Genomic DNA, 13,833 nt, shown 5'->3' on the forward strand with positions numbered 1-13,833 from the left:
GCTGTGCCGCTCCGAAAGCGGACGGCGGAAATTATATTTCGAGCCGGAAGTTTTGTTCCGAAGTATTTTGTGCCGCTCCAGAAACGGACTGCGGGAGTTTTTCTTATTCCGAACGGAAGCAGGCCGCGGAAGTTTTCGTTCCATTCCGTGAGCAGACTGCGGGAGTTTTGTGCCGCGCCGTGAGCGGACTGCGGAAGATCTTTTGTGCCGTCCGGAAGCAGGTAGCGGGAATTTCTTTCCGAACCTAAGGCGGAGAGCGGGAAGTTTTTGTTCCGCACCAGAGGCAGACTGCGGGAGGTTTTGTGCCGCACCGGAGGCCGATTGCGGAGTCTTGGTTACGCACCGGAAGAAGTTTGCGGGAAGTTCTATTCCGCACCGGAAGCGGACAAGTGCGAATATAGGCAGTGCTAGTAGCGCGATCGGAGCTGAAGTTGCTGAGTGGCAGAGGAGGCCAAGGTGCGCTGGGTGAAGCGCGGATCCACCGTGGCAGCCCAATCCGCGAACTCCAGGAATTTGGCAAGACGAGCGGAGCAGCGATCCCGTGATGAAGATATCACCGTGCAAGCGAATCATGCATGCAGTAAACATGTAAGTCGATATTCTTGCTACTTTAGTCTTAGGGTGCGAGGCGAAATGCCACTATTGCACAAGCTCACACTCAAGTTATGATTGCTCTTATTTTGGCCACAGATAGCGCCATTTTAATAAAAGAGTCTTACACTCGTAACACAATTAGAATTTAAACAAAAATAGTTTTTCGCCTAAAAATATTTAGTTTTTTGTTTATTTGTGACACTTTACCAACGTTTTGGCATTCGTGTCAAGATAAAATATTTCCTAAAGTGACACTATTACAATATGTTTAACCAAGATTTGAAGTGTTATGACTTTTAAAGCTTGAATTTTTTAAAAATAATTCTCAACTTAATTTAAAACAAATCAATCAAAATCTGTACAGCGCACTAAATCACATGGCAGGAAACATTCCATGCTTTCAATGCTCATGGTTGTATTAAATGGAAGGTAAACTTGTGAAAAGTGACTCAATTGAATCGAAAATATCAGATATTTCATTTCTAAGTTCCCTTATTTCTAGAAATTTTCGAATCATTTGAAAGATTGGTAGATATACATCGATTTCAAACCCTTTTTGAAGACTTTCAGTAATTTTTGTACCTTTTTAGAGGTTTACTGATATATTTTCTACAATATTCCAATAGGTGTTTCTTGAATGGATGCAATATTTCTGAGGTGTATCTTGGATCTGTTATTTTTTAAAGAAATTGTCGTGTTGAATCATTTATGAATATATTTTTTAAATTCCTTCCTTTTTGGACATCATTTTTTTTTCAAGTAAATCTTTCTAATGATTGATATTTGAATCATGCAATCAAGTCAGCAGTGAATCTCTTAGGAAATGTTCCATTTTTGTAAGTAAATTCTCTTTGAGTTAGTTTTAAATTTGAAAAATTATATTCTACCTTGAAGATTAGTCTCGTAAAATTATTTAGCCTCTTTTGTGTTATTATCATCTTAAGTCAATTTTTTCGCTAAGCTTCTTTAAGTCATTGTCAATCTTCTGTCAACATTTTGTTCTTTATCTTTTTTCAAACCTCTATCATTGTTTTGTCACTTTTTCATGAGGACCTCCCAATTTTTAATTTCATGACTCTTTCATGAAATGAAATTTCTATAAATGTAAATCTTAACTTAATTTCAAGTAAATTCTTTAAACTTTTCGTTAAACATGTGCTGGTTTTTTATTTGCATTTGTTGGTTTCTCACATATAACAAATTTGTTGAAAATTTTGGTTTCTGTAAATGTATTTCGAATTGTTAACTTTTTTTCAATATAATTTTGAACTTTTTCAACTGTTTTAGTGACATTGAAAAAATTCTGATGGTGTTTACACTATAGAATGAATTTTCAAAATTTGTGGGTTTTTTTTCAAAGAAAATGGATAAACTCGAAGTTAGTTGTCCTAGTTTTACAGTACGATCTTTTGGTTCCCTTCTATTGTTTCTTTAGAACTTTAGGATTCTGCGGTCGCTATTCTTAAACTATCTAAGCTCATTTAAAATGTTCCTCTTTAGTCCAACATATTGCTTTTCTACAAGTGAGGCTTAGAGCCTTCCAAAAAACGTTTTTCAATTAACAGAATTGTCTTTAAAGCGTTTTGTTTTAGCTTTAAAGGTAATTTTTTAGTTAGTTTTCGTCTTGATCTGGTCACTAAATTTTCCCTAATTCCACTTCAAAGTAACTATTTTGCCCTACTTTTTTACCGCATGGTCGCTTCTAGCCCTGCGTCCTTCTTGGCAAACCTATTCCTGCCCCACGGCTTTTGGGTTTCACTGTTGATATCATCGCCGCTTGATGATGTTCGGCTCGTGGATCTTCTTGCATTTTCACATCTTGTAAAATCTTCATATAAACCGCATCCGACGTAAGCGCCGTACCCGAAGCTCCCAGACCCATTATCATGGGCTCATAATGGTCTGGCAAGCCCATCAGTAGTAAAGTCGCGAGCCAAAAATCATCCACTTCGAATCCAATTCCTGCCAGCTTGTGCGCCGTTGACATAAGCTGGTCAACGTACAATTCAACGCTGCTACAATCTTGTAGACGTACTGACGCCAACTGACGCAGCAAACCAATCTTCCGCGTTAAGCCGTTATCCTTAAAGGCTCCCTTGAGGCGCATCCAAGCTTCTTTCTAGGTTTTGGCATCCATCAAAAGGCTGTAATTGATTGATTCCACGCTCAGGCATATCGTTGCCAAAGCTCGAAGCAATGTTCGGAAAATCGCTCAAGAAAAGCAATCAGGATTGGTTTCTAGCTAGAATGCTGATATCTCCGAGTGCTGTGATACGCACGTGGTAAAAGTACCCATTGAATATATGTCGAAAATCAACACTAACTTGATACAAGAAAATATACCATGCCCCATTGGAGGCTACCGTTGCTATTCGTCACGTGGCTAATCGAAGGTGATCGACATACTTGGTGATACATTTGTCGCTCCCTCAATCATTCCCGAACGTCTATCCTCGCATCATTGTTGATAATGTTCGTTATTGATAGACGATCATGAATGTTTCAGAAGGAAAAATCTGAAGAAATAGCAGGACTACATGTTCAAAAATGCCGTAGCACATGCTGGACAGTTCATTGCGGTTACCTAGTCATGATTTTGTCCTTCTACGCAAAGCAAAAAATCAAAAATCATCTTATAGTCTACATAAATCGTTCAAAACTGATACATATCAGTTGTGATCCTAAAAGGCTGAAAACCATTAAGGAAGGCAATCACCATCGAGACGTTCGTTGCTGATAGTCTGCGTCCTTCTTTACCACATCATGTATCGCAAAAGTGTTTCAGATACAGAAGCGTCGTTGTCATGCATGATTGTTTGTATGATTTGGTTGAAGAATAAAATTTGACTGCTTTGATTTTTTGGCTCTGAATGTATTCAAGCATGGCTCAGTGAAAATGATTGATTTTCGGAACATTGGCTCGAAGACTCGTTTCTTCATCCACGTCTTGATCCTCTTTTGGCTCCACGGCCAGAAAGGATTGACGGTTTTGTTCGCCGCAGAAGGCTGTAAGGTTCGCGAGAAGAGTGGCAACATTATAGCTTCTGGAACACATCCTGTATGTGTTTGTGTTCGTTTAAAAAAAAAAAAAAAACATGACGAAACTGCAATCGATGGTCGACGGTTTGAAATGGTCCGGAACGATACCCGAATGTGTGGCATGCATCGAAGGGAAGATTGCACGAAATCCGTTTCCTTCAAGTGGTTCCAAAGCGAAAGGTTTGCTGGATCTGGTGCACTCAGACTTGTGTGGCCCGATCGAAGTCCCGTCGCTTGGTGGAAGTCGTTATGTCATCACTTTCATAGACGACGCCAGTAGAAAGGTGTTCCTGTATTTCTTGAGAAAGAAAAGCGAGGTGAAGGATGCCTACGAACGGTTCAAGGCCAGGGTCGAGCGGCAAACTGGACGAAAACTGAAGGTGTTGAGAACTGACAACGGAACCGAGTACGTCAACGAAGAGATGCGGAAAAGTTTCGAGAAGAACGGAGTGCAGCACCAGAAAACCTGCCCATACACTCCGCAACAAAATGGGTTGGCGGAGAGGATGAATCGCACTCTTCTGGAAAAGGCCCGTACGATGCTGAACGATTCTAAATTGCCGAAACAGTTTTGGGCTGAAGCGATTTTGACAGCAGCCTACATCACGAACCGGTGTCCATCAAGAGCGTTGGAGAACATCACACCCGAGGAAGCATGGTCCGGAAAACGTCCGAACTTGCATCATCTGGAGGCCTTTGGTTCACGTGCGATGGTGCATGTGGTGAAGCAGAAACGCAAGAAGCGGGATCCGAAGTCCCAGGCATGTTTCGTTGGGTATGCCGGAGATTCCAAGGCATACAGGTTGTACGATCCGGTCCACAACGAAGTGTTCAGGGAAGAAGAGGGAAAGTCGACAGCTTTGGTCAATTTTTCAAGCCCAGATCCTGTCAATTTCATGGAATTGACAATGATGCAGATGGAAGAATCTGTTACCCAATCCGAGGATGCTGAATCTGCGCTCCCACCGCAACTTAGTAGAGCGGCTGATCAGCAGCTAGAGTTTAGGCGCAGCGGTCGGGAGCGCCGACCCCCAGGCAAGTATTCCGATTATGTTACTTTTACGCCTTTTACTGTCCTAGAAAATTCCCCCCAGACATCCTTAGTTGCTACTGACGATCCCGTGAGTTATGCCGATGCCCTGGCGAGGCTGGACCGAGGCCAATGGTTGGCCGCCATGCGAGAGGAGATTCGATTTTTCGAGGAGAATCAAACCTGGGAGTTTGCTGATTTGGCGAAAGACCGAAAACCGATACGCAACAAGTGGGTGTTCAGGACCAAACGAGATGCTGACGGATGAATTGACAAGTACAAGGCGCGTCTTGTCGTGAAGGGGTGTTCGCAACGTCCAGGAATCGACTACGACGAGGTCTATTCACCGGTGGTCCGATATTCGACGATTCGATATCTGCTGGTGCTTGCAGTGGAGCACGACTTGGATATTGAACAAATGGATGCTGTGAGTGCGTGAGTGCGGAAGTCTCGGAGATTAGCGTCATCTTCATGGCGAACGGCCAAGTTGCGTAATTTTCTCGCCCACGAAGTCTCTCGATCGGTGGTAGCGCGATTCCAGAGACTTTTCCGCTAGCTGCAGTCACTCTTCTTCTGCTTCCGTTAAACATCTCGCAACTGTTCCGATGATCCTTTCCGGTTCGGGTGGACTGGGCCCATAACCTATTGGGCGGTTAATGGAAGTACAACCGGTTTGGTACAGCGGAGAACAAAGAATGAAAACTTATTTTCTCCTATTTTATGACATTACTTTTCATAGCTTACTTATCTTCAAACAGATTCTCAACACGAAGGTCGGGATTCAATCCCCAAGTCGTGCAAGGTTTTTTTTCAATAAGTAATTTGGTCCTTGAGTGACCATTCTGATGCGATATATGTAGAAATGTAGGAAAGAAGCATTCGAGCAATTTGTCGAGTTTGGAATCCGGCACGTGGCATCATGGCGGCACCATGTACCGAACATAGTAAATAATCAAGAAAAGGTGTTACGAACCGATGCCGAAGAAGCAATTGAGATAGAGAGAATGTTTTGCTCATTTTACGATTTTTTGGAAGCTGAATGAAAAGGCCGCTGTAAGCTGAATAGAAGGTCATTAAGACTTTTTTTTTTTGGAAAATATCAATAAGAACTTAAATTTTGAGCTGCATAGAACGTACTTCATATCAGTGATGGAGCTGAGTAAGCTTTTTTGTACCTGTTTTATGGGACTTTTGGTTGCTTGAAATCGAGGCAAAAATTTACTGTGTAGTGATATTTTAACACATTTGCTCGTTTTAAACGCTTTTGGAAAATGTGTTAAATGCACACATTTGCAAAGACTGCGAAATGCGTCTACGGGCCATTATCAAACACTTACTTACTTACTTTGTAATTTTACAACTTAAAGATGATATTGAAATAAATTCCAAAGAGAAATAAAAACTGGTGTGCGTGTATCACTTCCACGTTGCCACCCTGTATTCCAATTAAATGGAATTTGGCTGTTTTTTTGTTTTATTTGTTTTTAAGGAATTGTGATATAGCTCAGTTGACAAGTCAGAAACTAAAAAAAAATGTTTTGAAGAACCTACTTCGTGGCCTCATACCTACATTCAGCATTCGAACGACCAGATATTCAATGGGAAATATTTTCTGACTTAAAAAAAGTGAAGCAGCAATTTTATTCTCATCATATGCGTTTATTTTCGTTTAACAAATTATTACAATAATTGTTCATATCAATAAGAATATCATGAGCATACAAGTCGTATTATTATTCTAATGTTTGTTTTTAGATTTATATCTTCTTTTTTTCTCATTTCATCTCATTCTTACATATCTACAATAATGGAAGGGCGTTTTCTTGATCACGATTCAAGGTATTCAATTTTTCCGGTGAGTTTTTTTTATGTCTATGTGATGATGTTCATAAATTAATGTATGCCGAATGAATAAAAGAATAAAATTTCAAATGATGACTGTGAATCATTGAAAATATATTCCTGATTCAACTGGAGTGAAAAGTTGAATCTAAAAAGCTGGAATCATGCTGGAAAAGTGTACGGCTCTAATTTATCTGCGATAAAACACGATAGACACAACTGAAACATGCATTTCATCACATAAAACGTATACATCTAACGGAGAAATTGTTCTGTTTTTTCTTTATTATTATATTCAATAACTTTTTTCTCGTACTGTTTGGGTGGATTTATTGGAAGTTTTTCCTATATATTTCTTTTGAATGTTTTATGCACAAGAGATGTGAGAGGGTTTGGTTGAAAGTTTGTTTTTAACTTCAACTTGAAACATAAAAATGTATAACATTAAAGCACTATTGAAGACATGGAGGCTATTTATATTTACAACGGACTTTTCTTCCGGAAAATTATCGACTAACGTATGAAATCTACGATAGACAGTCATCTTATACGAGTTCACCTTTATATCATTTCCTCTGTTCGAATGCAGTGAGTTTAAAGCTATAGAAAAAAATAAACGTTTAAGAGAGATCTCTTTAAAACCTTAATTATAAATATACAATGTAGAAAAATAAAAATTTTAAAATATGTTCACCAATATTTATGAAAACAAGAATTATTGAACTAATTCTTCTGCTTAAAAAAATTTGTGCTAAGCCAAAATCAGAGCTTTGTCTTCAAAGCATTTTCAATAGAAAGCGATTGAGAAACGAAAAAAGATTTGAGTTAGATTTTGAATCATCCTAATTATGTATCTAACAATAATTGTTTAATTGTCTACACCATATAATTATAACATTAAATACGGGGCGGGCCTAGATTCGAATGCCAATAGTTTAAAGCTTATTAACAGAATTCTGGGTGTTTTTTAATTCTAAATATTTGTTTTTCTTTCTAAGCTCTTTCAAATGTACAAACTTGAACAATTAAAGTTGATTCATCTTTCGTTTGGATCGTTGAATGAATGTAAAATGCGTCAGAAAGCAATAATGCAACACTTATTTGAAATGATTTACAAAAAATTGACAGCATTTTGGGGGCTACAAGAAACGATATCGGAAAAAAGGATTTAAAATTAAGGAAAAAATAGCCTTTTTATTTCTAATTTTCCATTTAGAACTCCGGATGCAAAGTTTGAACTCAGAATTCTAATTGAGAACTGCAATCTCTTTTAAGAAATGAAATTTGAAAATCTAGATTCAGATTACAGAACTAAAATAAAATTCAGATTTTTCAATTCAGATTCAGAATTTCGATTAAGCATTTAGATTCAAAATTCTGATTCAGAATTCAGATTCAGAATTCAGATATAGAATTTCGATTCAAAATTCAGATTCAGAATTCAGATTCAGAATTCAGAATTCAGATTCAGAATTCAGATTCAGAATTCAGATTCAGAATTCAGATTCAGAATTCAGATTCAGAATTCAGATTCAGAATTCAGATTCAGAATTCAGATTCAGAATTCAGATTCAGAATTCAGATTCAGAATTCAGATTCAGAATTCAGATTCAGAATTCAGATTCAGAATTCAGATTCAGAATTCAGATTCAGAATTCAGATTCAGAATTCAGATTCAGAATTCAGATTCAGAATTCAGATTCAGAATTCAGATTCAGAATTCAGATTCAGAATTCAGATTCAGAATTCAGATTCAGAATTCAGATTCAGAATTCAGATTCAGAATTCAGATTCAGAATTCAGATTCAGAATTCAGATTCAGAATTCAGATTCAGAATTCAGATTCAGAATTCAGATTCAGAATTCAGATTCAGAATTCAGATTCAGAATTCAGATTCAGAATTCAGATTCAGAATTCAGATTCAGAATTCAGATTCAGAATTCAGATTCAGAATTCAGATTCAGAATTCAGATTCAGAATTCAGATTCAGAATTCAGATTCAGAATTCAGATTCAGAATTCAGATTCAGAATTCAGATTCAGAATTCAGATTCAGAATTCAGATTCAGAATTCAGATTCAGAATTCAGATTCAGAATTCAGATTCAGAATTCAGATTCAGAATTCAGATTCAGAATTCAGATTCAGAATTCAGATTCAGAATTCAGATTCAGAATTCAGATTCAGAATTCAGATTCAGAATTCAGATTCAGAATTCAGATTCAGAATTCAGATTCAGAATTCAGATTCAGAATTCAGATTCAGAATTCAGATTCAGAATTCAGATTCAGAATTCAGATTCAGAATTCAGATTCAGAATTCAGATTCAGAATTCAGATTCAGAATTCAGATTCAGAATTCAGATTCAGAATTCAGATTCAGAATTCAGATTCAGAATTCAGATTCAGAATTCAGATTCAGAATTCAGATTCAGAATTCAGATTCAGAATTCAGATTCAGAATTCAGATTCAGAATTCAGATTCAGAATTCAGATTCAGAATTCAGATTCAGAATTCAGATTCAGAATTCAGATTCAGAATTCAGATACAGAATTCAGGGTTCAGAATTCAGATTCAGAATTCAGATTCAGAATTTAGGTTCAGAATTCAGGTTCTGAATTCAGATTTCAGATAAACAATTCAATTGGGGTTTAGAATTGTGTTTTTTCTCTAGAAAATATCTTGAATCGTCACTTTGAAAATTTTGAACGAATGAATAATTTTAGAAATTTAGCAAGTTAATTACCTTCTGGGTTTTAACAGTGTTGGTTTTTGGAATAAATACGCAAAGCTTCAAAAGTTTTTTTTAAATGGCTCCAATTCGAAATCATAGTTTTTTTTTCCATGAAATCATTTGAAACCTTATTAAAGGTAAATTCATTGTATTTTGTTCTGCATTTATCTTCAAAAACTGTAATCATAGCCATTGTTGCTGTAATCAAATTAAAAACTAGGTAGCTTTGTCAAATTAAATGCGTTAATTAGGTCTTCGAACTGGTTTCTGGTTCTTTGAATTGGATTTCTCAAAACTGGAACAATATCTAACCTTTTCTCAAATACATCAACCTGTCGTGGTTCACTTTTTCAGCGCGCCTGTTCCGCTTCAAACATACACTTCGTCTCAAGATCGATGCCTCTCGTTTACATCCGAAACGTTGTTCTCGTCGTTGCTGCTGTCCTCGTCGTCGTGCTGTGCCTGGTTCGGGTTGAACTCCCGCAGTCCACTTGGTCCCCCACAACCAGCATTTGGGTTGTTATTACCACCACCACTACTACTACTACCAGTGGTAGCAATTCCGGAAGATCCAGGCCCATGGCTGTGTCGTCCTTCCGGGTAAAGAAGGCCTACATCACTGCCGCTCAGATTCTGAATGATCGAACTAATGTTGGTCCCCAAACTTTGCCGCTTGATGGGAGTTATGTTGAGGTTTTTGGGGGATTTCGGCTTGAACTGTTGCTGTTGTTGCGATGGACTAACGGCTGCGACGGGGTGCTGGTGCTGGTACAGTTCTCGAGTCGCCGTCGGTGGACCCATCTTGCTAGGGATGTACGCGAAGGGTGCCGTCATGTCCTGCTGAGTCATGTAGGACAAAGTTAGCGGGGTGGATTCTGTGTACTTACTACTATTGCTGTTGCTGTCCTTGATTACCTCGTACTGCGAATCGGGTGCCAGAAAGATGTCCTGGAGGTTTTTCGTTGACCGACGGTGAGCTTCTTGGCTTTGTTCGTTCGACGAGTACGGGTACGAAGCTATGAAGCTGGAGCTGTTCGGTTCAAGCAGATAATCCCGACCGGTGAGTGGAGAGCTGCTCGATTCAGCATTGAGTTGATTGACATTGTTGAAGTTATTGCTGGGCTCTGGTTGAGGATATGTAACGGAAGGGAAGTTTGTACTGGGAGTGGCAGGCGAGAGATCGGTGTAGTCGGTCTTTTCACCCGATTCTACGGAACACATACTTTGGCGGGAAATGTCTTTATGCATCAACGATGAACGAGGCATCACCATTGGTTTTTCGTACGTTTCAGGAATGATCTGTGGAAGAGGCAAACGGCTTCGGACGGACGGCTCTCTTTTTCCGAAACGCTGAGCAATGTATTCATCCGCTTGGTCTTTGCTGAATTGGTCCTGTTCTTGCAGTTGTTTGTTTTTCTCTTTCATGTTCTTTCTTCTTTGGTTAGCTTCGTCATAGTAGTTGTCGTTCTTCACAGAAATGTTACAGCAACTACTCACATCGGCAAAATAAACTTCCGATTCTGGTGGATCTTGCCCTTTTCCGTTCATCACTTCAGCTTCTAGAGCTTCTACAGTTTGAAAGCCAGTATTCTCGACCCCGGCTTTGATTCGTCTCGTTTTGGCGTGCATTGCCGTGGGTTGAACACTGCAGCTTGCCTCATTATGCGGTAGCGAAGGTTCATTGTATTCATTCTCCGATGTTTCAACCGAATTTTGTGGCTCACCACCGCCTGCGTTTGGATTGAAAACATTCTGAACATTTACTCGCGAAGCCGGTTGATTTGGTCCTATACTTTTTGCACCAGCTTCGACGCGTTTCTTCGTTTTTCTCAACGGTAGCGTGTTCGAGAATCGGTCCCTCGGTCCGTCACTATCGGACGGAGTGTTCTCGTAGTTGTCCTTAGCTGGCTTGAAAACCTGTCGCTTTCCTGGATTTCTAAATGCGTTAGATTGAGTTGGATTGTTGAATTGTTGGATGGAATGATTATCGTTTGCTATGGGATGCTGATGACACTCCAAAATCGCTATGTTACTAGGAGGGGCAGCTGCTTCCAGCATGGGTTGACACTGGGCTGGATGAATGTACTGATAACGGCCTCTACGTGCGGGACTATTTGGATCGCTGTAAGGTGGCGGAGGTCCCCAGATGCCGTACTGTTGCTCGATAACATTGTATCGAGGCTGGTTCGACGGAATGACCGCTGGATCCTGACCAGTGGTTCTATTCGAGAAACCATACTGTGAGTCTGGACTATGGGGTGACAAACGTTGGGCGTCGTTTCTCTGCCAGGGCATTCTAGGCCAACTCCATCCCGGCATTCGACGACTATTTTGATTTATTCGATTGGGCCCACCATTTTCATCTCCCCCCGGATTGGGTGAATAAAAATTTCCCGTTTGACCCGGAGCCCAAAAGCGTTGATCACCTTCCCATGGATAAGCGGAAGGCATCATATTCCTATGGGCATGACACTGCTCGCAGCACCTGCAGTTGCCATTCCTAGCAGCTCCCAAAATAGGTCCAGATGGAAGCACCGAGGGTCCCTGCTGGCCAGAGTACAAAGATCTGCACCTCAGTTCAAGTTGTTCCCAGTACATTTTCTTGCGCTCATGACTGAGCAGCTGATATACCAACATGCAGCTGAAAACTGCCACCAGCACTCCAGCCACCGAAAGGCCAAACACAGCTCTCAGACAAGAGTACAAAGCACCATGAACCACGCCACAGTCAGACGTGGAATCGAACACGAATCGCACATTGTCGTCGACGCCTTCCGCTTGTTTCTCAGCCGTCACCGAGTAACAGGTACAGGTGCGTGTCTTCTGCGTGTATTCGCACTCCCGGAGCACCTGGAGCCGACTCATGTGCAGAACCGTCGTCGTGACCGTTACCAGGGCACAGGTCAGCGCCGAAGCCAACCCGCATGCACCGGAGAGTTTGATCTGGGAAACAGAGAGAAGGGAAAAAATATTGCATTTTATTTCTGGAATTATTTGATGATTAGGGCCGTTCGAATATTAACTAACGCTATTTTTGAACATTTCCGACCCCCCCTGCATACTGCGTAGCACATTCGAATTAGTTTTTTTTTTTCAAAATTCAAACCGTGACTATAGCTATTAAACCTCCTCCTCCCCCCCCCCCCCACGCTTTACCAAATATGGGTCCTAACGTATTGAAAATTTTTGAGATATGTTAATCAAACCATAACCAACTTGAAAATCATGATCAATCGATATTTGCTGAACAAATTTTTTAAACATGGATACTAAAATGAACAAAGATTAATGAAAAAAATATTTTTTGACAATAGTTATTGTTTCATTAATTAAAAGCATATAGGAGAATAAGGGCAAGACGGGCACCTTAAGCTCCTGCGTGTTCTAAGAATAGAAATAAATAGGAACTTGAAACTTATTTGATAGCCCTGAACTGCGTCCTGAATCATCCGTAATTATCGTTTTCCTTTGATTTGGTGAGCCCTTTTTGTATTATTTATATTTTTGGCTTCTTTATATCGGAGTTCTGATTTTACAAATTTAAAAAAATCGACCAATATAAAGAACTTTTATATCTAGTGAATAAACGTTCAGAGTGAAGGGAGGGGGAGAGGGGGATGCGGTACATTGTACCTTTTCCTTCAATTTGATTGCATTGAACTAAGTTTGATGTGTTTTGAAAAATTTCAAAACTAGAGAAGAAATTTAAACATTTCTAGCCCATTTTCTATTCACACCTTTTTAAATATTCTTTGATACAGTTTCAATCTGCGAATCTTAAATTTTCCGTGCCAGAAAAAAGATGGTTTTCGTATTTTATATACCAGGATTCAAAGATTTGACCAAATTTGAAATTAAAATTAAAATAAATCTCAAATATTAAAAAAAAGTTTTGTAGTCTTCTACATATGTAGATGTTAAATAATAAAACATGAAAAAAAGGATAGTAAATGAATTTTAGATTAGTTTTTGTTTATGTCGGGTTATTGTTTCATTCAACTGCAATTCAGTGAAAATTTCTAAATTTAAAGTTAGACTAGCCAGTGTACCAAAACAAGAGAGGATAGACAAAATCTGATAAAATATTCGATCTTATGACGGCAAAATCTTTCGAAACAGTTATTAAAACATGTGCATCAAAATTGCTGTTCTTTGTTCTATATAGGGTGTTGAATAAGTTCGAATACAAATTAAAATCAATATAATTTAAAACCAATTGTTCAGAATAAAAATAATTTACTCTAATTGAAGACAGTTAAAAAATGGTCATTCACACTTTTTGTATTGATTTTTTTTTACCTTAATTCAATATTATTAGCTTCAAAGATTTCTCAAGTCCACCGTACGCGACATTGACATCTCGTTCCACATAGTAGAATGGTAACAATCTTATATATAAAAATGGAGGCATTTTCTTTGTAACAACATCACGTATGAATGGTCGGTCGGAATGAAGTGAAATTTGGTATCCGAGGGTTTTTTGGGTCAGAGATGGTTTGTATAATAGTTTCGAGAATCTCACTTTTGATGAAAAGGGGGTCCCCATACAAAGTTATCTCTTCTTCACATCTTATATACAAAAATGGAGGCATTTT

At 39.0% G+C, this 13,833-nt stretch overlaps 1 protein-coding gene across 4 annotated transcripts in view; it reads right to left on the reverse strand.

Annotated features, from left to right (window-relative positions):
• Window positions 1–9,063: 9,063 nt before the first annotated feature.
• Window positions 9,064–13,833, reverse strand: part of LOC129755835 (uncharacterized) — a 59,074-nt gene continuing 54,304 nt past the window's right edge. For 2 of the 4 annotated variants that reach the window (XM_055752517.1, XM_055752520.1), the window contains one exon: window positions 9,064–12,181. In XM_055752517.1, the coding sequence (XP_055608492.1) occupies window positions 9,626–12,181 (2,556 nt within the window). In that variant the 3' untranslated portion in view covers window positions 9,064–9,625. The remainder of the gene's footprint in view (window positions 12,182–13,833) is intronic. The other 2 variants (XM_055752518.1, XM_055752519.1) reach the window with 2 other exon arrangements.

Source organism: Uranotaenia lowii, chromosome 3, assembly GCF_029784155.1.
Source record: "Uranotaenia lowii strain MFRU-FL chromosome 3, ASM2978415v1, whole genome shotgun sequence".
Lineage (NCBI taxonomy): Eukaryota > Metazoa > Arthropoda > Insecta > Diptera > Culicidae > Uranotaenia > Uranotaenia lowii.